The sequence below is a fragment of the Cygnus atratus genome, chromosome 18, assembly GCF_013377495.2.
Source record: "Cygnus atratus isolate AKBS03 ecotype Queensland, Australia chromosome 18, CAtr_DNAZoo_HiC_assembly, whole genome shotgun sequence".
NCBI lineage: Eukaryota > Metazoa > Chordata > Aves > Anseriformes > Anatidae > Cygnus > Cygnus atratus.
Window position 1 is genome coordinate 5,439,102 of NC_066379.1, and position 21,319 is coordinate 5,460,420.

General features: G+C 58.3%; 3 protein-coding genes across 4 annotated transcripts; all 3 read left to right on the forward strand.

Moving 5' to 3' along the window:
- Positions 1–82: 82 nt before the first annotated feature.
- Positions 83–4,692, forward strand: MRPL38 (mitochondrial ribosomal protein L38). Of its 2 annotated transcripts, XM_035558937.2 has the most exons (9): positions 92–201; positions 447–626; positions 1,178–1,300; positions 1,376–1,584; positions 1,931–2,003; positions 2,629–2,674; positions 3,012–3,170; positions 3,570–3,706; positions 4,052–4,692. In XM_035558937.2, exons 1-9 carry the CDS (start codon positions 144–146, stop codon positions 4,186–4,188), a joined length of 1,122 nt encoding a protein of 373 aa, XP_035414830.1. In that variant the 5' UTR covers positions 92–143; the 3' UTR covers positions 4,189–4,692. The 2 variants fall into 2 exon arrangements, with proteins under 2 accessions (XP_035414827.1, XP_035414830.1); XM_035558934.1 differs by having other exon boundaries at positions 83–201; positions 1,178–1,584.
- Positions 4,693–6,712: 2,020 nt separating this feature from the next.
- On the forward strand, positions 6,713–10,618 carry TRIM65 (tripartite motif containing 65). Its single transcript, XM_035558938.2, has 6 exons — positions 6,713–7,208; positions 7,640–7,735; positions 7,810–8,046; positions 8,192–8,363; positions 8,643–8,723; positions 9,662–10,618. Exons 1-6 carry the CDS (start codon positions 6,771–6,773, stop codon positions 10,192–10,194), a joined length of 1,557 nt encoding a protein of 518 aa, XP_035414831.1. The 5' UTR covers positions 6,713–6,770; the 3' UTR covers positions 10,195–10,618.
- Positions 10,619–11,607: 989 nt separating this feature from the next.
- TRIM47 (tripartite motif containing 47) lies at positions 11,608–20,376 on the forward strand. Its single transcript, XM_035558833.2, has 6 exons — positions 11,608–12,429; positions 13,914–14,009; positions 14,100–14,330; positions 14,869–15,064; positions 15,693–15,767; positions 16,762–20,376. The coding sequence occupies exons 1-6, from the start codon at positions 11,608–11,610 to the stop codon at positions 17,385–17,387; spliced, it is 2,046 nt and encodes a 681-aa protein (XP_035414726.1). The 3' UTR covers positions 17,388–20,376.
- Positions 20,377–21,319: the final 943 nt, after the last annotated feature.

The window sequence follows — 21,319 nt, forward strand, 5'->3', positions numbered from 1 at the left end:
GGGAGAAAGTTCGAGTCAGGCGCCGCGCGGGGCAGCCCCGTTGCTATGGCAACGGGCGGGGGGGGCCTTGCACGGCGGGCCCCGCGCGGCGCAGCCGTGGTTGCCGTGGCAACGGGGCCCTTCCCCTGAGGGCGGCGCGCATCATGGCGGCGCCCCTGCTGAGCGCGGCCCTGCGGGGAGCCCGGGCCTTCGGCACCGCCGGTGAGACGGCGACGGGCACGGGCACGGGGCTGGGGGCGGCCTCGGGGCACGGTGTCCCCGGGGGGGGCGGGCCGCGGGCAGGCCCGGGGGGGGCGGGTCCGGGAGGCCGGGGGGGGCGGCATGCGGCCTGCTGCGGCCCCGGGGCCTCCCTGCGGCCCCTCGCCCCTCCTCGGGCTCCGTTCCTAAAGCTCCGTTCCTAAAGCTCCGTTCCTAAAGCTCCGTTTCTAAAGCTTTTCCCTCTTCAGCTGCTCTCTGCAGGCGGGCGGCCCCGCTGGGCCCGATGCCGAACGAGGAGATCGATGCCGGCAACTTGGAGGCGCTGGAGAAATACCGCAGCTTCACTCGGTACTTCAGGCAGGCGGAGAAGGAGGGCAGGAAGGCCCGGTGGTGGAAGACCTACCGGCAGTACGCCAGCCCCGAGCCAGGTACTCGCGGGAAGGGCTCCACTGAAGCTGAAAGTCGGGGGCGCTGTCTGTTTTTGGGGCCGTGGTGGGTTGGCCCCAAAAGCTGGTCAGTAAAGATGTGATGAAATGTCTTGGTATGAGGTTGGCCCTTTTGCAGAGCACGGAGATAGGTAACCATTTCCTAGAAGGAGAGAGGCTGGGCAGGACCTGCTGAAACGCATGGAATGGAGTAGAGAAGGGATTTCTTGAAAGCCCAATAGTATCCAAGAAAGCAAACCAAAAAACAGCCCTTTAAACCACGGGCAGCAGGTAATGTAGTTGGGGTGGTCTGCTGAGGACCCCAGACCTGCTCGCCAGCTGGCACACTCCAGGATCTGGACACGCAAGGAGCTGGGCAGGAGGAGAAAGCAGAAGCGTGGAGGTGCAGAGGGAGGACAGAGGTGGTGGAATCAAGCGACTGATAGCTGCAGTTTTGTGTCTCTTTCTTCCACTTTCTGAGCATATCGCGGGGGGCTTTTGGGGGCGGGTATTCAGATCTTTCACACGCATGATTTTTTCACCCCTCTTCAAAGAGCAAAAGACTGACATCAGCCTGCCACATGGGGAGCTGTTGAAGGAATATAAGGAAAGAAAAAAGATCCTGAAGCAGAACCACCAAAACGCCGAGATGGAAAGAGCAGCACGGCTCCGGACTGGTCTGTGCCCCGCTGCTCCCCGACCCAGCTGCTCCCTCTCCCAGCAGCTCCTGCAGCGTTTCTCTCTCTCCGCAGCACTCATCCCCCTCGACGAGGTCAGAGCAGAGTGGGAGAAGACCAGCGGCCCGTTCCACAGGCAGCGCCTGGCAGAGTATTATGGGATATTCCGCGACTTGTTCCAGAAGGGCACCTTCACCCCCTGGGTTAGCCTGAGAGTGGAGTACAGCCAGGAAGATGAGCACCTCGTGCCGGTGTACTACGGGAACATGGTGACTCCGACAGAGGTGTGCGAGGGTTGTGGGAGCAACCCTGGCCCCGTGGGAAGCCTGTTTCTTTCTGTCAGGTGCTTCTGATTGGCACCGTCCATTCTGGAAGGGTTCTTTTATCAGGGTATTTCTTCTGGGGTGAAGGAAATAAGGTTTTTGGATGGGATAAAGACAGAGGTGTGCAATGAGATCGTTGTCTATTGACAGGCTGATGGCTCTTAACACTCGTGGGGCTCTCCAGGTGGAGCTGGGTTACTCTGGCATGACCGTGCCCATGACAAATTCACGTTCTGTGGGTTAGAAATCGTGACCTGATCTTAATGGAACCTGTTCTTCAAGTGATTTCCATTGGCTTTATGTTTAGGCTTCCAATCCCCCTGAAGTGTCATACGAGGCAGATAAAGGCTCCCTCTGGACTTTGTTGCTCACAAATCCAGGTGAGTTCAAGGTTCTTAAAAAGGTGTTTAAATTGGGTTGTAGCACTCTGCTTTTGTTTAGCTCCTGTTTCTTCTGGCTGCGCAGTCAGAGGTGATGTGACAGCTGCTAAGCAGGGCCTGTCCCCTAAGCTCCAGGTGCAGAAAACCACTTCAAAGACTGGAAGGGAATTAGAATTTCCTTGCTTTGAGGGACTACGCGCTCAAAGAAACCACGAGTTCTGTTTTCTGAGTATTTCTGTGCCCTCCTCTCACTTGTGAGACAATAAACGGATGTTTGCAGGGCACCGAGTGTTACCTCAATGGATTGCCTGCACAGGAGGGTTTGTAGCCTCCCCACGCCTAGCAGCTGAGAGATGGGACAGTGATGCAACAGGACTTAAGTCATGGTATGGAGCAGGCAGTCCCCTGACTCCAGTCATTTGTTTACCCCCAAGCTCTCCTCTTCCTTGGCAGTCTGTCCAGGGAGGTAGGTTAGCTGGCACTGGGAAACCAGGGCACAGAGAAGTGAAGCAACTGACCCAACGCCACCTGAGATGTCCTTTTCATGAGGATCCGGGCGTTGTCGCTTTGGGGTTGATGCAGACATGGAGTTGTCACTAAGGTGTCTTCGTGTGTGCGTTTGCAGATGGACATTTGAGAGAGACTGACGCGGAGTACCTCCACTGGCTGGTGTGAGTATTGACATCAGAGCTGCTTCTTGCAGCTTGGCATCGTGTTTTTGTGGTCCTTGACTTTCCCTGATGCTCCTGCCATTAGCTTCTTTAACCCTCTGTTCTGGGTCCTGCTGAAAATGCAGTAGTTCCAGACGTAGTTCCAGACGTTACTGCTGTTTGGCGTTCAAATCGCAGGACATGGTTTTTCTTCCAGTGAAATGAGCCCGTACTGTCTATTCACTTGTCAGTCACGTCAGTGTGTGGCTCAGGGTGACCTGCAATCCTGGCTGAAACTGCTGGTCGTAAAGGAGGGGAACGAATGGGTATTTAATGAATTAAATTTGTTTGTGTCCAGGACAAACATCCCAGGCAACGACATCAAGGCGGGCAAGGAGATCTGCCACTACTTGCCCCCCTTCCCCGCCATGGGAACTGGCTACCATCGCTTCATCTTCCTCCTCTTCAAGCAAGAACGCCCCATAGATTTCAGCGAGGACGTTCGGCCGACGCCGTGGTAATTTGGGCTTCCACTGGGCGGTTTCACTCTTCCTTTGGCTGAGCTGTTACCGCTTGTTATGACCACGTGCTTAGTGCTGCTGTAGCAGAGCAATTCCTTCCAGTCCGTGGGGTTGTTCCGAGCTGCTTTGACCTTGTGTGCCACCTGAAGCCCCAACCCCAGCCCTGCAAGCACCGCGGGGTCCTGTTGCTTTAAACCGGGCTGTTAAGAAAGTGGCTCGCCCTGCCTAGGGCGGAGGTTTGTGCAGAGCTGGAGAAGCTCGGAGGTTTTCCTTTGGTGACTGCCTTTTGCACGTTTATTGTGTAGACTCTGGGATGATGTGGGGAAGTTGCGAGCTATCGGGGTGCTGCAGGAAGCAAGCTTCACCTCAGCTCTCGTGCTCGTGTCTCGTTCCAGCCACAGCCTCAAGATGCGGACCTTTAGCACGTTTGACTTCTACAGGAAGCACGAGGACAGCATGACCCCAGCGGGGCTGGCGTTCTTCCAGTGTCAGTGGGACAGCTCCGTTACTTGGGTCTTCCATCAGCTTCTCAGTAAGAGCTGCAGCGTGGGGGAGTGCTGCACGGGGCCGGTCGGGGGCTGGGGTGTGCCCCTGTGCGTGTCGCACACCGTCGGTGAATGAGCTCTCGCTGTAAGCTCTTGCTTGGTTCTGGCTGTCAAAGCTCTGTTACCTGGTATTACTGAGCCATCTTCCTCCAGACTAACAGTAGGCTGAGGGAACAACCTCTAAAAGGCCATTCTGAACGAGCATTTTAACATAACGTCAAGAGAGCCTTCACCGGGGCTTGCTTGAGCAGCCCTGGTCTCATATCTCACGGGGAGGGCGTGGGGTTCGAGGCTGGGCCGTCTTACTGACGGTCTGCGTGGTCCCTTTGCAGATATGAGAGAGCCCGTGTTCGAATTTGTGCGGCCGCCCGTTTACCATCCTCCACAGGTCAAGTTCCCGCGCCACCAGCCTCTGAGGTACCTGGACAGGTACCGGGACACCAAGGAGCCCACCTACGGCATTTACTAGCCGCCTCGTCGCCCCGGTGCCCGCTGCAAGCAGGCCCGGCAGGTGGGGCTGCTGCCTTCCCTGCCTTCACACAGCTCCGTGGGCCGGAGAAGTCTGCACCTCTAGAGGGAGACAACAAAATCCCGGTCCCTTGGCTCCGAGTTCCACTTTGCTGGCAGTGCTGGGAAGCGTGCAGCTGAGGGCAACAGGCAGTCGGTGCTGGCAGCCGCATGGGAAGAAGGCTATTTGAGAGCACGATGGAAAATAAATCCAGGCTGCAGTCTTGCTACTGGTTCTGTAGCAGAGCTGATGAGGAGCAGAGGCAGAACAGAGTCCCCCAGAAATGTCCCGCCTGGCTTCTCCGGAAGGATCACGGTTCTCCTTTTGCCTGTTTATGAAAAATAAGGTTAAACCAACCTGCATCTCCTTCCCTTATCGGTGCTGCAGTTCAGGACCGTGCCAGCTTTCATTTCAGCGGTCCTGTGAAAGAGATGAGTCTGATTAAACACGCTCTGAGCGACGGTGGTGGCGCTGTCCTGTCTTTATAGGGAGGAGCTCGGTGTGTCAGCCAGCTGCTGCGGAGCTGGGGAGCTCAGCGGGGTGCAGCAGGGAAGTGCAGCCCTTCCCCTGCCCTGGGTCTCCTTCGGATCTCCTTCCCTTCTCGGGTGCTGTGGGGAGGGAAGAGTGCGACACGCAGGTGGTAAACACGTACGAGGGAGACGTTTTGGAAGATAATCTCTCCTAACAGCTACCCAAGCGCGTGGACCTCGGTCTCCTTCCCCTCGCACAGACAGCCCTCGCCTGCTGTGGATAAACGATTAAAGGCAGAGCTGCAGAGCTGGCGGGGCTGGGGCAGACGTGGTGGTGGCCTGGCACCCTGCCGCAGCCTGTGCTGTACCCAGGCTGCAGGCACTGTGCTTTCTGCTCTGCTTTTTCTTTCTTTTTTTTTTTTCTTCTCTGCTTTCTTTCTGCTTTATTTTTTTTTTTATTTTCTGCTTTCTTAAGAGTTGGACTCGATGATCCTTACGGGTCCCTTCCAACTCAGGATATTCTGTTATTCTGTGACTCTGTGCTCTGCCTCGTAACACCCTTAGTACAACCCCATTCTCATGTTTTAAATAACCCCACCCAAAAATCAGCATGTTCCTGCCATTGGGGCTGCCTGTTCCCAGCTCCCGGTAAGTTCCTCTCTCCCTAAAACCCTCTAGCAAGCAGAAGAGCTTGTGTGGAAGCACCCACGCTCTGCCATTGCTCAGGACTCTGTCCTGAAGGGCTTTGTGGTCTGGTTTAAGCAGAGGTGGATGAGCTGGTGGGGTGCAACGGGGGTGCTGGCCTCGCGCAGACCCAGCCAGAAAAAGGTCACGTCGTGCTCCTCTCTCAGCTTTTAATACTTGTCCAGAATTTGATGCAGCCAAAATAAATGTTTTGGAAGCTGCTGCTTGTCTTGGCTGAAGGTGTGCTGTGGGGTGCAGCAAATTGTGACGGACCCCAAGTCCCTGCAGCCTGGGGTGCTGACTCTGAGCTCGCCCACGGTATGGAAGGGGCTCTGCCCTGCTGCCAGCTGGCAGTGAGAGCCCTGGCTGCAGCAGGTGAATGCAAAGCCACGACGTATGCAGAGGTTGCAAAACTGTTGCAGGTTAAGGCTGGCCTGCCAATGTTTTGCAGGCTGGGAGTGTGCACACAGCGATAATACGCCCACGAGGGCAAGTAGATAAGGCTTGGACTGGAAGGCTGGGAGATTTACCGTAAAACTGAGCTGTAAAAAACAAGGTGGAGGGGTGAGGTGCATGGCAGCGCAGTCACCTCCAGGCAGCAGACCCCAGCAGCTGTCTGAGCTGGGGCTGATTGCCCCGATGAAATCTTTGTTGTGTTTTGGGGTACAGACCCGCCGACGTGCACCCAGATGTCGGAAGGAGCAGGCCAGGAGTGTCCGGCTCTAAGGAGCGGTGGCTGCACGCGGTGGCACAAGCCAACAGCAGGAGCTGGATGAGATGGAAAGATGCAAGGCTGGGATGTGGCGCTGGCTGGCTGCTGGGATGTGGCACAGCCCTTGTCACCGCGGAGGGAGGGGACAAGGGGCTGCAGCAGCCATGAGCACCCCTACCTGCCACTTCACAGGCCGGCAGGTGCCAGCAGTGCTGTGCCGAGGTCTCCCTGCTGGGCACAACCCCTGCACTGCTCAGGGACCGGGCTCTGGCAGAGGTGAGGATGCCAGGAAGCTCCCTCAAAGGGAAGAAAAAAAAAAAAGTGAAATTAAATAATACAGAATAATGTGTATCCATGGGAATACACTCACTCCTGCACGCCTTGCTTTGGATCCTGTTAGCCTCTGGCACACATCTCCCTGCGCTGTCACTGTGGCACTTTCTCCTCCCGCAGCGCCCTGCTGCACTTTGCGTCCTGCTGGTCCCAGGGGGAGCGGGTGGCAGAGCCCGCGTGGCCGAGGGGCGAGCGGGCACCCGCCGGGTGTCCCTTTAAGGGTACACCTGGCTCGGAGCCCTGACCCGCCTCTGAGCTCGGCGTCACCCAGCTCTTCCTCCTTCCCCGGCAGGGTTTCTGTTTCCCCGGCTTCTTTCCCTCGCTGCCCCGATCCCCGGCACGAGATGGCTCTGCCAGTCTCGCCGAATCTGGCGGAGAAGCTGGTGTGCTCCATCTGCCTGGAGCTCTTCACGGTGCCCGTCACCTTGCCCTGCGGCCACAACTTCTGCGAGCGGTGCATCGGCGACCACAGGAGCAAGCAGGAGCAGGCGGCCGCCGGGGCCAAGCGGGGCTACCCGTGCCCCGAGTGCCGCTGGAGCTGCGAGCCCCAGCTGGAGCTGAAGAAGAACGTGACCCTGTGCAGCGTGGTGGAGCTGGCGCGGGCGGGCAAGGCGTGGGTGCAGCGGTGCGAGGTGGCCGACGGCGGGCTGTGCCCGCGGCACGGGCGCCCGCTGGAGCTGTACTGCGAGGAGGAGCAGCGGTGCATCTGCTGCGTCTGCACCGTGCAGCAGTGCCAGCGGCACCGGCGGGCGCTCTTCGAGGACGAGCGCTCCAGGAAGCAGGTGGCAAATCGGGGTGGTGGGAGGCGAGCGGGGTGCGTGGTGCAGCATCCTCTGCTGCTGACCCCAAAGCCAGGGCTGCGATGTATCACCGTGCACTGAGCTGTGCCCGGCCTCAGCTGAACTGCCACGGGCCCTGGAGATGCCACCAGCACCCAGCGGCTCCCCCAGACACCGGGGGCTGTTGGAGTGGCAGAGAGCTGGGTGAACCCAGCAGCACAAGTTAAACATCGCTAATATTTGTGATGCCCCCCCCCCCCCCCCCGATCTAGAGGAAACAACCCTAAAGACACAAAACAAAGCAAAACTACTTTGTGCCTCCCCCCCTGCTTCCCAAGCCTCGTCCTTCTCTGTGAGCCTTGTCCTGGAGGCTCCTGGGGGCAAAGCGAGCAGCAGCGCGCTCTGCTACGGGGTGTTGGTGCTCCCCTTTGCAGGCCCTTCTGGAAAAGTCCCTGAAAGAAGCCCAGGAGGAGTCGGAGAAGATCGAGCGGGCGTTGCAGGAGCTGGAGGAGCGAACGCAGAGCATCAAGGTGACGCCGTGACCGCCTCGGCGCTGGAGCCACGGGTGGGAAGCACGCTGGGTCTCACCAGTCTTCCTCACCAGGACTCCTCCGAGGGGCTCAGATCAGTGATCCTGAGCAAATTCACCCACCTGGAGAAAGGCCTGGAGGCTTTCCGGTGTCAGATGGTGGCCAAGGTCGAGCAAGAGCTGGTGGCGGCGCTGGGGCGGGTGGAGGAGGACTCCAGCACCCTGAAGGATCACCTGGACACCCTCAGACAGCACCAGGAGCAGGCACGGCACCTGCTGGCCTGCACCGCGGACCACAGGACCTTCCTCGAGGTACTGTCCCGCTCCTTGCCCCGTAACACTGGCCGTAGACATTTTGGGGGCACCCATCGGGGAGACGCGGGGTGTGCGTGGGCGGGTATGGGAGCTGCTGCTCCTCCCCAGGCTGGTGCCCGGGTGTCTGTGTGTCCGTCCACAGGAATTCCCCCTGCTCCCGGCCTGGGAGAGCCTGGCGGTGCCGCCCCCGGTGCAGTTTGACGCGGCCGGTGTGGTGGAGCCCGTCAGCGAGATCCTCGCCGGCATCTCCCGGCTCCTGCTGGAGGATTTGCCCAATGCCGTGGCCCCCAAAGCCCCCGACCCCGTTGTCCCAGGTAAGCTCTCTGCTTGCGGGGCCGCCCCACAGGGCTCCACGTCACCCGGGCCAGTGTCACCATGCTGGGCAGGGGGTCAGGATGGGGACACGCGGCTGCTTTCCAGCAGATGGGCATCAAGGGGACAGGAGGGGCTGGGGGGCTCCCCTGTGTGTCCCCTCCTTGCTGGCAGCACACGTGCCACCTCAGGCCTGGACACGATGGATTTCCTCCTCCTCCCCCTCCCATCCAAGGGATGAGTTTTTGGGTGGCGTCACTCAGCGTCCCCGTCCCCCACAGGCCCGGTGCAGCCCAAGGGGACAGAGATGAAGGCGGCGACCCCTCTCCCCAAGTGCCAGATCCGAGCTGAGCTTCTGAAGGGTGAGGAGCATGGGGGGGGGGGACATTGTGGGACTGGGAAGGGGTTCGTTAGGGGGACAGCCGCACCAGGACTGGCTTTCCTATAAAAATGGGGGCTGCCACTGCCTGGCATTGGGTTGGTCGCTGCAGATCATGCCCTAGATCTTCTGGCCCCCATGTCCAGCTGCATCCTTGCCTTCCCCTCCCTGGGCTGATCCCGCTCTGATTCCTTAGGGACCATTTCCTAAATGCTCCTTCTCCCATCTCCTTGCTGAAAAAAGGAGGGATGGAGTATTTCGGGCTCTTTGCTCAGGTCACACTCTTCCCAGGAAGGCAATCAGTGCACACGGGACCTATAAGGATTCCTTCCATCAAGTCCCACAGACTGTTCTCAGTGTTATTAATAGAAAAAAGCAAACAAACAGAAAAACTTATTTATTAGCAGCAGACCTAAGCCCAGAATAGGCAGCTGGGCCAGGTTGCTGTGGGGTGCTGGGGCTGGCAAGTGCCAGGAGGAGTTACCACCGCCTGATGAGAGTAACTCCCTGCAATTCCATATTTGCTCATCATCCACCTGGTTCCCCACCTCCACCTCCACCCACACTCCTATTTTTTACTCTTAAAATCGAGCACCTCTTCTCCAAAATTACCCCTGAGCCACCACGCGCTCCCTAGGTGCTGCTGGGTTTGTGCTTCCCCCCCGCCCCGGGGGCCGTGCAAAGCACGACATCCTCGTGCCCCCCCAGCTATTTCTGGGCTCTGGTTCCACTCCTCGTAGCTGGGGGGCAGGCAGGTATCGCCCCCACCTCCCTCCTCTTCTCCTCTGAGCCAGCTGCGCGTTGTTCCCCTCTATTTTTGGGCAGCCCTATGTAGCTTAAACCACTTCAGCTGGCGCAAGCCTGGAGGTGTTAAGGTGGGACCGAGCATTTCAGCCCCATCCATGCCATCGCTCTCCCCAGACCACCGCAACCTCACCTTCGATCCCGACACGGCCAACAAGTACCTGGAGCTGTCGAAGGGCCACCGGCGAGCCAAGCACGGCACCGGCGCCGCGGGCGGGTGGCAGGAGCGGGGCAGCCCCTTCGAGCCCTGGCAGGTGCTGTGCGTGCAGGGCTACAGGCAGGGCTGCCACTACTGGGAGGTGACCATCTCCAGCCACTCCGTCATCCTGGGGGTGACATACCGCAGCCTCCCCCGGCAGCAGCTGCCGGGTCACAAGTTCAGTATCGGGCTGGACGGGGGCTCATGGGGGCTGCAGGTGCGGGAGGACAGCTACCTGGCCTGGCACAAGGGCCGGGAGGAGAAAATCCAGCAGCGGCTCTACGCCGAGCTGGGGGTCCGCCTGGATTACGGCCGGGGGCTGCTTTCCTTCTACGGGCTCGGGGAGGAGACGCAGCTCATCCACTGCTTCCACGCCGTCTTCACCGAGCCGCTCTACCCCGTCTTCTGGCTGTGCGAGGGCCGCACCATCACGCTGGGCCACAGGGACTGAGCCCCAGCCGGACCCCTGAGCACCGTACCTGGGGCAGGATGGGGTACGGTGACTTTAATGAGAGCCCGAGAGGCCAGGCATCCAAATCAGCCCCGATTTGCATATGCAAATAGCCCAATGGTGACACATGAGAGGGAGAAGGTGCACTGGTAGCGGTGATGCCCTTGCAGCGGGATGAAGGCCCGGCTCGCTGTGCAGGGGTGCAAGGCCGTGCTCCTCCTCTTCTTACCCTCCTGGCAAAAGCCCCCAGGCCTGGAGATTTGGGGTGGGGGGACCCAGGTGCTGCAGGCAAGCTGGTGCAGGTCCCCAGCCCTCCCTATGTCCCTTTGCTGCTCTCGGAGGTGATAGAGCCACTTTTTGGGGCACTATGCTGCAGCTGCTCTTTGTAAGACGCCGCTTTCCCCAATAAAGTGCTGGTTTTCTACTGGTTTGACCTCGATACTGGTGGGAGCTGCGGGACCAAGTGGTGCTGGCAGGGCTGAGCTGGGCACCCCTGCTCCCACATCCTGACGGGGCCAGCAGCAGGAAGCAGCCCCTTCGAGGCGGCAGAAATAGGAGATGCTTTATTTACCGCAGCGCTGCGATAAGGAAACCTGGTTTCCTACAGCTCTGCCCCAAGGTTGATCCAGCACCAAAGAAAACCCGAAGCTTTGAAGCTTTTCCAAGGGTGAGAGCGCAGCCCCAGTATTTCCCCAGGGATGCTGGTGAGGAGTGACTGGGTGAAACTGGGCACCGGGTTCTAAGGCGCTGGGGCTGCGCATGGCAAGGAGCCAGCTCACCTTTATTCCTGCGGGGACAAGAGGCCTGGAGGAGGAATTGCCACCTTCGGGGGCAGACGGGGCTCGGCTCGCTGCGCTCCCTCCGTCACCCTGCACCTCCCAGCCCTGTCCTTGGGTGAGCTGGTGTGGACCTGGGAGCTTATCCAAGATGAAAAATGGCCTCGGGGGGGGGGGGTCACCCTGTGTCCAGCAGGCAGCTCATCAGACTGAAAGCACTTTGCTGCCTCCCTGTCCCATCCTATCCCCATCCCCATCCCATTCCCACCCCTAGTCCCTTCCCTATCCCATTCCCATCCTTCCCAATCCCCATCCCATCCCCATGCCCACCCTATCCCCATCCCAACCCCACCCCATCCCCTCCAGCTCCCTCCCAGCCCCTTAGTGGCCCCGAGGACCAGCACACCGGGTACCCTTTCCATCCCCGGGGACACGGCCACTGCCCGGGGGGGCTCCCGCTGCCCCCCGCCGCCCCCCGCCCGGCCCCGGGGTGCGCAGCAGCGCTCGGAGGAGCCGAAAGCGGCGAGGGCCGGGGCTCCCCGCCGGCGGGCAGGAGGCGGAGCGGGCGGGCGGAGCTCGGTTCCCTCCCGCCCCACAGCCGCCGGCGGGGCCGTTGGGGCCGCGGGGGCGAGCAGGGATGGAGGCCACCGCCGGGAGCAGCCGGCCGGTGCCCTCCGCCGCCACCTCGGCGGCGTTGAGGCTGGCGCTCGCCGTGCCGGGTTTGCCCGACGGTCCTTTCGGTTGCCCCATCTGCTTGGACATCCTGAAGGATCCGGTGACGGTGCCGTGCGGGCACAATTTCTGCCAGGGTTGCTTGGGGAAGCTCCGGGGGAGGACGGGCCCCCCCGACGGCGGCGGCGGCGGGGCGGCGGCGGGCGGGGCGGCGGCTGCTCGCTGCCCGCTGTGCCAGGAGCCCTTCCCGGCGGCTCTGCGGCTCCGCAAGAACCGAGCCCTGTGCGAGGTCCTGCCGCTGCTGGGGGCTGCCGGACCCGCGACCTCCCCCGTCGAGGCCGGCCCGAGCCCTCCCGGAGCCGGCTCCCCCCCTCTGACCGCCCCCAGCCCGCTGATGGCGCCGGGAGCCGAGGAGGAGCGGCCGGAGAGGGGAGAGGAGAAAGAGGAGAAAAAAGAGGAAGAGGAGGACGAGGAGGAAGGGGAGCAGGGGGTTTTGTGCGACGTGTGCCCCGAGGGGGCTCGGGCGGCGGCGGCTCGGTCGTGCCTGGTGTGCCTGGCGTCCTTCTGCGGGGCGCACCTGGAGCCCCACCGGCGAGCCCCCGCTTTCCGATCCCACCGCCTGGTCGCTCCCCTCCGGCGGCTGGAAGAAGGGCTGTGCCCCCGCCACCTGCAGCCCTTCGACGGCTTCTGCCGAGCCGAGCAAACGTGCGTGTGCCCCCGCTGCCGCGCCCACGAGCACCGAGCCCACGACGTGGTGCCCCTCGAGCGGGAGCGGGAGCTCAAGGAGGTGCGTGGGGGGCTGGTGGGGGGATGCGGGGGGATGTAACGGGGCGAGGGTGGGCGCTGGGTGCATGGCGAGGGGTGGGTGTCGGTGCTGTGGGTGTGGTGGGGATGGAATCGCAGTGGGGTGCCATGCGTGGGGTGGGTGTTGAACCCTGTTCCCCACGGGGAACCCTGTCCTGGTGTGGGGTGCGTGCCACTGGGGTGCCCCGTGGGACGTGGGGTGGGCGGACTGATGCCGTTGTCCCTTTGGGTTTGGGGATGGGGGACACGGGCACGTGGGATCTCCCCAGCCCCGCCGCCCCAATGGGGTGCCCGCCCTCTCCGTCTCGTTCCCACAGCTCCATCAAGGAGGTTTTGCTCCGCGCGCTGGCTCCCTGCCCGGCCGCTGCTCCCGCTCCATGAGCCCTTTGTGCTGCGCCTTTTGGCAGCGGGGTTTTTTTCCGTCACTCCCATTCCCAGATGCGGCTGAGTCACCTCCCAGATTCGCACCCTGCGAACACCCCCGGGGCTCCCAGCACGGGGCCTCCACGGGGCGCAGGGCGATGGAGCTGGCGGTGTGGTGGCATTGGGGCCGTCGGGGACCTCGGGGGGTTTGCTCATCCCAGGCGTGAGCCTGGGGCGCAGGTGCCCAGCGGCAGCCCCGAGCCGGCTCCTGCTTCTTCACGGGCTCTTGGGGCTGCGGGGAAACCCTTCTGATTAGTCATAGGGGCCTTAAAATAGAAAGCACGCATGATCCCAGCTCCGAGGAGCTGCTGGACCGAGACAGGCACTGCTTAGCGCCGCCACTGTCTGCGGGGTGGGAAGGAGGGACAGGGAGAGCGTCTGCCCCAGCTCTCCGGGCATGGGTGCTGCAGGGACCGAGCTCTGGCGGGGAACCGACCCCAGCAAAGGGTGCGATGTTGTGCTGGCACCCAAGGGACCTGTCCCCGTGATGGGCAACGGGCTGGTGCTAACAATAGCCCTCCAGGAAACGTCGTGTTCGGACGGTGCTTCCTTTGCAGCAAAACAGCACCCTGTGCTCCCGAGCTGTTTTGCTTTGCTTTTATAAGAAATTTCCAGCGGCCACAGTGCTCCGTGGCTGCCCGTTGGTTTCTGCACCAGTCCCAGGTGGCTTTTTCCAGCCTTGGCCATGCAGCTTATTGGTGCTCGCTGCAATCACCGCCTGAGAATGAGCACGATTTTGCTTTCAAATTCCTGGTTTGTTGTTTCAAGCTGAGAGGGCAGCAGGGAGCACGGAGGTGGGCACTGCACTTTGCAGCCCAGTTGCTCTTCTAGTTTTGCCAGAAGTAATCAAGCGAGAAGAGAGATTTGCAGGTTGGATGGGTTCAGAGGGTTCCAGAGGGAGGAAGTGGGGAAAATAACTCGTGATCTCCTTGCACCCTTCACCTGAAGCCCAAAAGCAAAGTCGTGTGAGCTGTGGATTGGCAGGGTTTATTGCTGGGCTCTGAGCAGGGCGCAGAGCTCAGCGCTCACCCTTTGTGCCCGCAGGCCCAGCAAGCCAAATTCCTCAGCAATGTGGAGAACGAGCTGGAGGAGCTGGCCGTCACCATCACGCAGACCAAGAAGATGGTGGAGCTCATTAAGGTGACCGCCATGGCCCCGCTCCCGCAGCAGGGGACCAGGGTGCTCCCCTCCCGCTCCTTGTGACACTGACACCTCTCTCCCCGTGCTCAGGGTGTCGCCACGAAGGAGAAGGAGCGGGTCGAGAAGCTCTTTGCAGAAGCCTCCGAGGTCCTGGCGACCTTCCAGAAGGAGGTGGCCGGTTTCATCGAGGACGGGGAGCGCTCCATGCTGGGGGAGGCCGAGCTCGACCTCCGCTGGAAGGAGGAGAGGCGAGCCAAGCTGGCCCAGTGCAAGCAAAACCTGCAGAACGTCCCCAGCAAGAACACCATCTACTTCCTCCAGGTGCCTGGGTGGGTTGGTGGTGAGGGGAAGGAGCTGGAGACACTGTCTTTTGGTTTTGGTTTCGTTTCATGTGGAGCTGGGTGCAGGCAGCCCTGAGATGGGAGGCTGCAGGGTCTCCACCCTGTTTGCAGCATCCTGCTGCTGCAGGACCGCGCTTTTTTTTCAAAGCTTTTTTCTCCACCACCTCCCTCCTTCTCCAGGACTCGGGAGAAGCTGATGCGTTGGCCAGGCTCAGTACCTAGGTGTGGGGTCGCAGAGGCAGAGGTTGGGGTGCCCCACTGCCCCATCCTGCACCCACGCTGGCCAGGAGAGACCTTTTGGGGAGGAGACGGGCACGGTCAGAGCCCAGCTTTGAAAGGGAGCGAAGAGAAGGCGCCAGAAACACGTGGCCAGGCTCTCCTCCCTTCTGCAAGCCTGATTTTGGGCCAAGTCCTGCGAGCTGCCAGTTCCCAAATCCTCCAGGGCAGGGTGGGGTTGCGGAACAAGAGGCAACTTCGGCGTGTTTGAAACCTCCTGAAATTCTGTCTTTTTGGCTCAGGAGTTTCAAGCCTTAAAAATAGCCATGGAAGACAACCTCTCTCCGGCTCCGAGCTTCCAGAACGAGCTCAACTTCACCAAATGCACCCAGGCCGTGTGCGCCGTGAAGGACATGCTGTCGGCTGTCTGCAAAAAGCAGTGGGACCGCTTGCAGGGGAAAGGCGTCGATGGGCTGAATTTCCAGGGGATGGAGGAAGGTTTGTGCCCACCCGGCCCCTCTGCCCATGGGTGCTGTGCAGGGCACCAAAACGTGTGGACGGGAGATGCCTGCGGGCTCGGGGGCTCCTGGTAGCACTGGCCCCTCTCTCAGGCACAGTTGCACAATCGCTGTCTGTGCTAACGCCTCCTCCTTGAGGTTTTATGAATTTTTCCACGGAGACCAGAGACTTGAGAGGCAACAAACAGCCTGGGAGTTAGGCAGGGCCCTGCGGGAGGGGGCGAGTGGCCAAAGTGGCCTCCCGTGAAAGGGGACCGTTTCTTCTGGGACAGGCAATCCCCTCATCAGACAGGCTGCGGTCTCCCAGGGCTGCCAGGGGTGGGAAGCCGCCGTGGCTGGAGGTTGGGGACTCTTCCTGGCTGCGCTCCCATCCAGGCTGAGCTCCCTCCTCTCCCTCGTTTTCCTGTGGGAATCGCAGCCGGTTCCTTGCCCCCTGTTTGTCCCCCTGGGGTGGAAAAAGTGGCCTCTTTCCTTTCCCGATCCTGCAGGGATGTGCAGGGAGAGTTGGAGACGCAGCCACAGCTCAGGGTGATGCTTCAGTAACACCCTTGGTGGTGGCAGCACTTTTACTGGTGGCAAACCCTTCTATCCCTTTCATTTTTTTTCAGCAATGACCGAGTCACGGTTTCCAGACAAGCCGAACAATCCCGCCTGCCTGGAGAGCCGTGATTACTTCCTGAAATGTAAGCGACAGCCTTTTGCTTTGACACTTGTTGCCATGGCCCATCTCCCCTCTCTCCTCTCCCCGCCGGCTCCGTCCCGCTCGCCCGGCAGGCGCTGGTCCTGCTGCCGTGCGCCAGAGGAAATATTGCTCAGCTAATGGGGAAGTCTCCTCGCTTTCCTGACGACGGCCCTAATCCGTTTAGGTGATTTTTTCCCTAGCCTGCGGTTCTGCCAGAGCAGCTGCCAGGGGGCTGTAGGCATGTAATTTCAGCTGCCTTCCAGCCCTGGGCGAATTGGATCCTTGGTTAAATTAGATCAGGGTTTGTGCGTCTGCCTCATTTGCCACAGGGCAGTGGTGGGATGCAGGTCGGCAGCAAGTGCGTGGCACGGAGGGGTGATTCGGGGGCTGTGCAGGGAGTTGCGGCGAGGCAGGGAAGGTTTGGTGGAAGGAGCACGTGGAAGAGTCGTGTGAATTGAGGAAGCTGGTGGTGGTAAACTGGCCGCAGCCCGGGGGTGCTCTGTTGGGGCGCTGGGTGAGCGGGTCACAGGGGGGCGAGGAAGAGGAAGGTCTGGAACAGGGCAGGAGATCGGAGAGCCTCACTGGGGCAGGCGAGGAAGGGAGGCAAAGCTCTTCTGGGCTCTCTGTGGTTGCCTGAAGCCTGCTTTCACGTGGGATGTTCCTATCACCAGTCTGTCAGGTGGATTCTCTGATGTCTGATAACATGGTTGAGCTCGATTTGCAGCCCATCTGCTCTCTCCTCTGACCAGTAACCTGTATTCACCCTGGGTATGGGAATGCCGCAGTTTTGAGCCCCTTATCTGCATCATCTGAAATCAGCCATGGGATTTAAAAGCAAGAGGACAGGGTGAGCTTAAGGATGCTGCAGAAACTGAGCTGCTTGGGGTCGGAAAGGAGCAGGGGAATTGCTGAATGCTGGAGCAGGGGATCAGAGCAGGGAGGGCTGGGGGGATTTCCTCCCTCATCATCCTCGTGCTTCTTCCTCCCCTGCACAGTTGCCTTCATCATTGACCTGGACAGTGACACGGCCGACAAGTTCATCCAGCTATTCAGCACCAAGGGAGCCAAGCGGGTGCTTTGCCCCATTCCCTACCCGGAGAGCCCGATCCGCTTTATCAACTGCGAGCAAGTGCTGGGCGTGAACCTCATGAACCGGGGCAACTACTACTGGGAGGTGGAGCTCATCGACGGCTGGGTGAGCATCGGTGTCGTCACCGAGGACTTCAACCCCCGGGAAGCCTACAACCGCTGCCGCCTGGGGCGCAACGAGAAGTCCTGCTGCCTGCAGTGGAACGGACAGAACTACGTGGCCTGGTTTGGTGGCTTTGAGTCTGTCATCCAGCAGCCGTTTTTCCACACGATCGGGGTCTTCCTGGAGTATTCGGAGAAGGCCCTGACCTTCTATGGAGTCAAGGACTCCAAGATGACATGCCTGCAGCAGCTCAAGGCCTCCCCTTTTGCGAAGATTCAGTTAGACCCCTTCCAGAACCAGATCAACCATCACTTCACCTCTCTGTTCTCGTTCAGGCTGAAACCGGCCTTCTTCCTGGAGAGCGTCGATGCCCACCTGCAGATCGGGCCACTGAAGAAAGATTGCGTTTCGGTGCTCAAGCGCCGGTAACTTCCCCGAGGGACGGGGAGGCCCTGGAGGGTCTCTCCTGCAGCAGGCCACCGCCATCACTTCCCTCTTTGTGTGTCTGGGGTCGCGATGGTCCTCTCTTGGCGCAGCACCTTGCTCAGAAGTGCCGCTGCATCGCAGAATCGAGCCACCTAGGTTGGGGAACACCTTCGAGATCTCCAAGTGGAACCATCAGCCTGACCGACCAAATCCCATCACCAGGCCATGATGGGGTGCCAGGCTGCCCGCTCCCTCTCCTCCCCACCTGCTCGTGCCGCCCGGCGACTCGTGTGGGTCCCTGCTTTGTGCCTTGTGTGTCGCTGCCACTTTTCGTAGCGTGGGCTCAGCACCGCCCGCACGCTGCTTCCTGAAGTGCCTTTGCAGCAGCAAGCCCAGCGTGGATGGGGCGAACCCCAAAGCCTCTCCCCGCGGGGCTCGACACCGATTAGTGCCACAAACGGGAAGCGAAGATCTCTGCCTTCCCCCATGTTTGGGATGCTGTGGAAAAGCCGCGGTCCTGCGTGTGCTGGAGCCCCGGGCTATTCCCTACCACGGCCAAACATCCCGGCTGGGAAAGGGGAGAAATGCCAGCACAGTTCCTGCCTTGAGAAACAAAGTGAGCAGCCCAGATCAGTTTTGAGGATGTGCTTTCAGTAAACACATTCTTGGGGAACTGCTTTCAGAAGCCTTACAGTCAAATTTTCCCTCCCTGTTTTGATGACCCTGCTATTTTAGGAGATTTTAACACTGTTGAACTCCCAGTTCTTCAAGTACCCTGGGCACACTTGAGCTGCAAATGTACCCCATAGCTTAGAGAGCTTTTCAGGCAACAAAGAGGTGCTGTGAGTATTCCCAGGGGCAAACGGTGTGTCTTAGGGAGAGCTGTGAGTGAGTGCATCAACAAAAGGTAAAGTAAAGTTAGTTATTAAATGACACTTTAAGCTCTGGGAATAAGTAACAATTAACAAAAACTACTCTCAAGCCAGTGTCCCTTCTGGGAAAGGTGGAAACTTCAGGCTGAGAGGCAAAATGCCCATTCGTGTGTCCTAAAGGAGCTTTTCCAGCTCTGCCCTGAAGACGTTACAGAGGCAGCACAGTGCGGCTCCTGTCTCAGCCCACCCTGCCTTCCTCCAAGTTTATTTTTTCTGGGATTAGTTGGCTACCTACCTCTTGAAGCTTGCTTTACAGAATCGTCATGCTGTGTAATATATACCTAGAGAGAAAATATATTGGGCCAGATTCTTTGCTGGCGTGAATGAGTCAGTGATGACGCACCAACAGTCAGCAGGGATGGAAAATGTCCCACATAGCTAAATATACAATAAATATATATATGTATTCCCCAAAGGATAAGCTGGAAATGATAGTGGTATATTCAGAGGGAGACAGGGAAAAAAAGTGAACATGGGGGAAAAAAAGGCAGCCACAAACCCAAGAGGTTTGAAGTTCTAGCCACATTTACCTAACCAGTGAGGCTTGAAGAGCTCCTTTACCCATGCTGCCAGCTCCCGCTGGCATGGGCAGAGGTCCCAGCAAACAGCCACTGCTGTCAGCTCTCAAATGCGGGGCTGAGGGCTCCGAATGCAGCCTCCCCGTCCCCAGGGCAGGGCTGGAGCACTGATGCACAGAGGGGACCACTGGGATGTGCCCGAAACTGCTCCTTCTCCGCTCCTCCTGAAATGCTGCAGGCGGTGGGAAGCGGGGTGTAGATCTTCCCTTGAATGAAGGGAATTTCCCAATTTCCCCTTCTCAGGATGAAATCATCACGGCCAGTGGGAATGCTGCCCAGATGGGAATTCACTCCCCATGTCCTGAGCTCCTACCTCGAAAACACTTTGTTGTGCTCGCGCCAGTTTCCCTCCTGCAAAACAGCCTTTGCACGAGGTGTCAGCGGTGACACAGCACAGGCATCGGTGCTGTTTTGTTAGCAGCAGAGAGCATTTAGTATCAGAAATGCCTTGCCAGATAAGAATGCTGGAGACGTGCGGCAGCCTGTGCTTGGTGATGTGCTGGGAGAAAGAGGAAGGTAACCTTGGTCTGTGCTGCACGCCTGCGGGAAGAGATCTCGCATATGGGCTGGTGTCTTGGCTCGGTCTGGGCCCCAAATGTCATTTATTCAGGCAAAACTCCCACTGTTTGCAGTGAGGAGTTTTGCCAGAGTAAATACAGTGGATCTGGGCCTTTGCCCCATTTCATTTGGCCGTGGGCGGGTTGATGGCTCCCTGGGGGAACGGCGCGCTTGAGCCACGATCCCTCCCTTCCCTGCGTTGCCCAATGCAAAGACATGAGCCTCTGCTCCTTGAGGGTTTGAGATGGCTTGCAGGGGTCCAACACTTCTCCCTTTCCATCCCTGCAGCCGCAGGAGGACACGTCAGGAGCCTGGGCTCTGCTTTTGCTGGTGCCACTGCTGTCTGCAGTGGGGGCGAATCGCTCGATTCCTGTCTGCCCCCATAGCTGGGGTGCTGATGTGCAGCGTTCCAGAGGGTTTGGAGAGCTCCTGTAGATGCAGTGTGTTTGGAAAATGTTATCAAACCCTCTCCTTCCTGCTGCTGTTTTTTATCCTGGTTGGAAGTGCTATAAATCCTGGCGGGTTAGGGCATAAAGCAAATTCTGACCGATTTAAGATGAGGGCAATCCCTTCAGGGTGTTGGACCAGAGTTTGCTCTGTGTTGCCAATAATTTGGGGTGTAAACTGGAATGATTAGGAAATGTGCACTATACCAGCCTTGGATTTCTGATTTTTTTTTTTTTGCTGTAAATGAAAGGATAAACACAGCATGTGGTGAGTTTAGATAGATAGCACTTAGCAATTTAAACAGCCTTTCCATGCTCCCTTGAGTTATTTTTGCTGTCACAGAGTGTTCCTCTTTTTAATTAGGATTTTTAAATATACAGTTATTGTAGAGTCTTTTACAGTGTGTGAAGAAACTGTAACAGAATAATATAATGTTGGTGGAGACTATGATTTGCCATTAAATGTTACACAAACATAGCTCTGGGTTGTCTCTCCTTTAAATACCAAACCACTGAAGTTGTCCTATTATCCCCTGTTTATATTTTCCGTGTCCTGTACATCTGGCATAAAATAGCAGAGATTTTATTTTCCAAGAGCGTCTGAGGGGTTTGTGCCAAATACACATTTTTATTGCTCGAGTACAAAAGGAGCGGAAGAATCCTGGAATCCAACAGCAATATTGTCAGTTCTGGGCAGTTCAAAACAATGGATGTCTCAAGTCCCTCCTTGCCTCTGTTATACCTCTGTCCTCGACTTAGAAATAACAAAGTTGAAAGGAACAGGTTAGGCATTTTTTCCTTAGTGTTTTAATCTGAGTATAAATTTCCAAGGTTTTCCATGTAACAAGGAGGTTTAGAGCTTCCCATGCATGCCAGCACTTTTTTAAAATGAAGGCTGAGTTTCTTAATACCAAATGTCAGCTGGAGCTATGAGAAGAACATCACTGGGCAAGTATTAGTTCATGAGAGGCGGCAGTGCTTCAGCTGGGAGCTGTGGTGGAAGCTGTGTGAATGTCTGCTACTGACTTTAATAGGAGAGGAATCAAGGCTGTTTGTTATAACCATTTCTTAAAAGGGAAACTTACAACTTATTGAAAAAGCGGATATGTAAAGCACAAACTTGTGCTTTTCTTGCCAGGAACTGTGCAGATTATGTCACTGCATTTATTTAAATCTGGTTTCCATTGTGTAGCGTTTCTCATTTTCCCCCTACCCCAGCAGATTCCCAGGCACTCAGAAAGAGCTGGAGGGGGCTGGGCTGCAAGCACTGCGGGGAAAAGCTCAAAGCCATGTAAAAAGATAAAATTTTGGATAATGTATGTTCTTAATATATATTCGTGCATTATAATATGAGGAGCCCTTTTAATGAAATTGTGCAATCATTTTTTTATTATTATTTTTTTTTTAAGAGCTAACTCCTG

What these genes read in the sequence shown, in the direction of transcription:
- TRIM65 (XM_035558938.2), top strand. Translation starts at nt 6,771, where the DNA reads ATGGCTCTGCCAGTCTCGCCGAATCTGGCGGAGAAGCTGGTGTGCTCC. An exon ending in AGCGAACGCAGAGCATCAAG is followed by an intron (nt 7,736 to 7,809) that starts GTGACGCCGTGA and finishes CTTCCTCACCAG; the next exon opens with GACTCCTCCGAGGGGCTCAG. An exon ending in ACCACAGGACCTTCCTCGAG is followed by an intron (nt 8,047 to 8,191) that starts GTACTGTCCCGC and finishes GTCCGTCCACAG; the next exon opens with GAATTCCCCCTGCTCCCGGC.
- TRIM47 (XM_035558833.2), top strand. Translation starts at nt 11,608, where the DNA reads ATGGAGGCCACCGCCGGGAGCAGCCGGCCGGTGCCCTCCGCCGCCACC. An exon ending in ACACCATCTACTTCCTCCAG is followed by an intron (nt 14,331 to 14,868) that starts GTGCCTGGGTGG and finishes TTTTTGGCTCAG; the next exon opens with GAGTTTCAAGCCTTAAAAAT. An exon ending in TTTCCAGGGGATGGAGGAAG is followed by an intron (nt 15,065 to 15,692) that starts GTTTGTGCCCAC and finishes ATTTTTTTTCAG; the next exon opens with CAATGACCGAGTCACGGTTT.
- MRPL38 (XM_035558934.1), top strand. Translation starts at nt 144, where the DNA reads ATGGCGGCGCCCCTGCTGAGCGCGGCCCTGCGGGGAGCCCGGGCCTTC. An exon ending in GAGTACCTCCACTGGCTGGT is followed by an intron (nt 2,675 to 3,011) that starts GTGAGTATTGAC and finishes GTTTGTGTCCAG; the next exon opens with GACAAACATCCCAGGCAACG. An exon ending in GACGTTCGGCCGACGCCGTG is followed by an intron (nt 3,171 to 3,569) that starts GTAATTTGGGCT and finishes GTCTCGTTCCAG; the next exon opens with CCACAGCCTCAAGATGCGGA.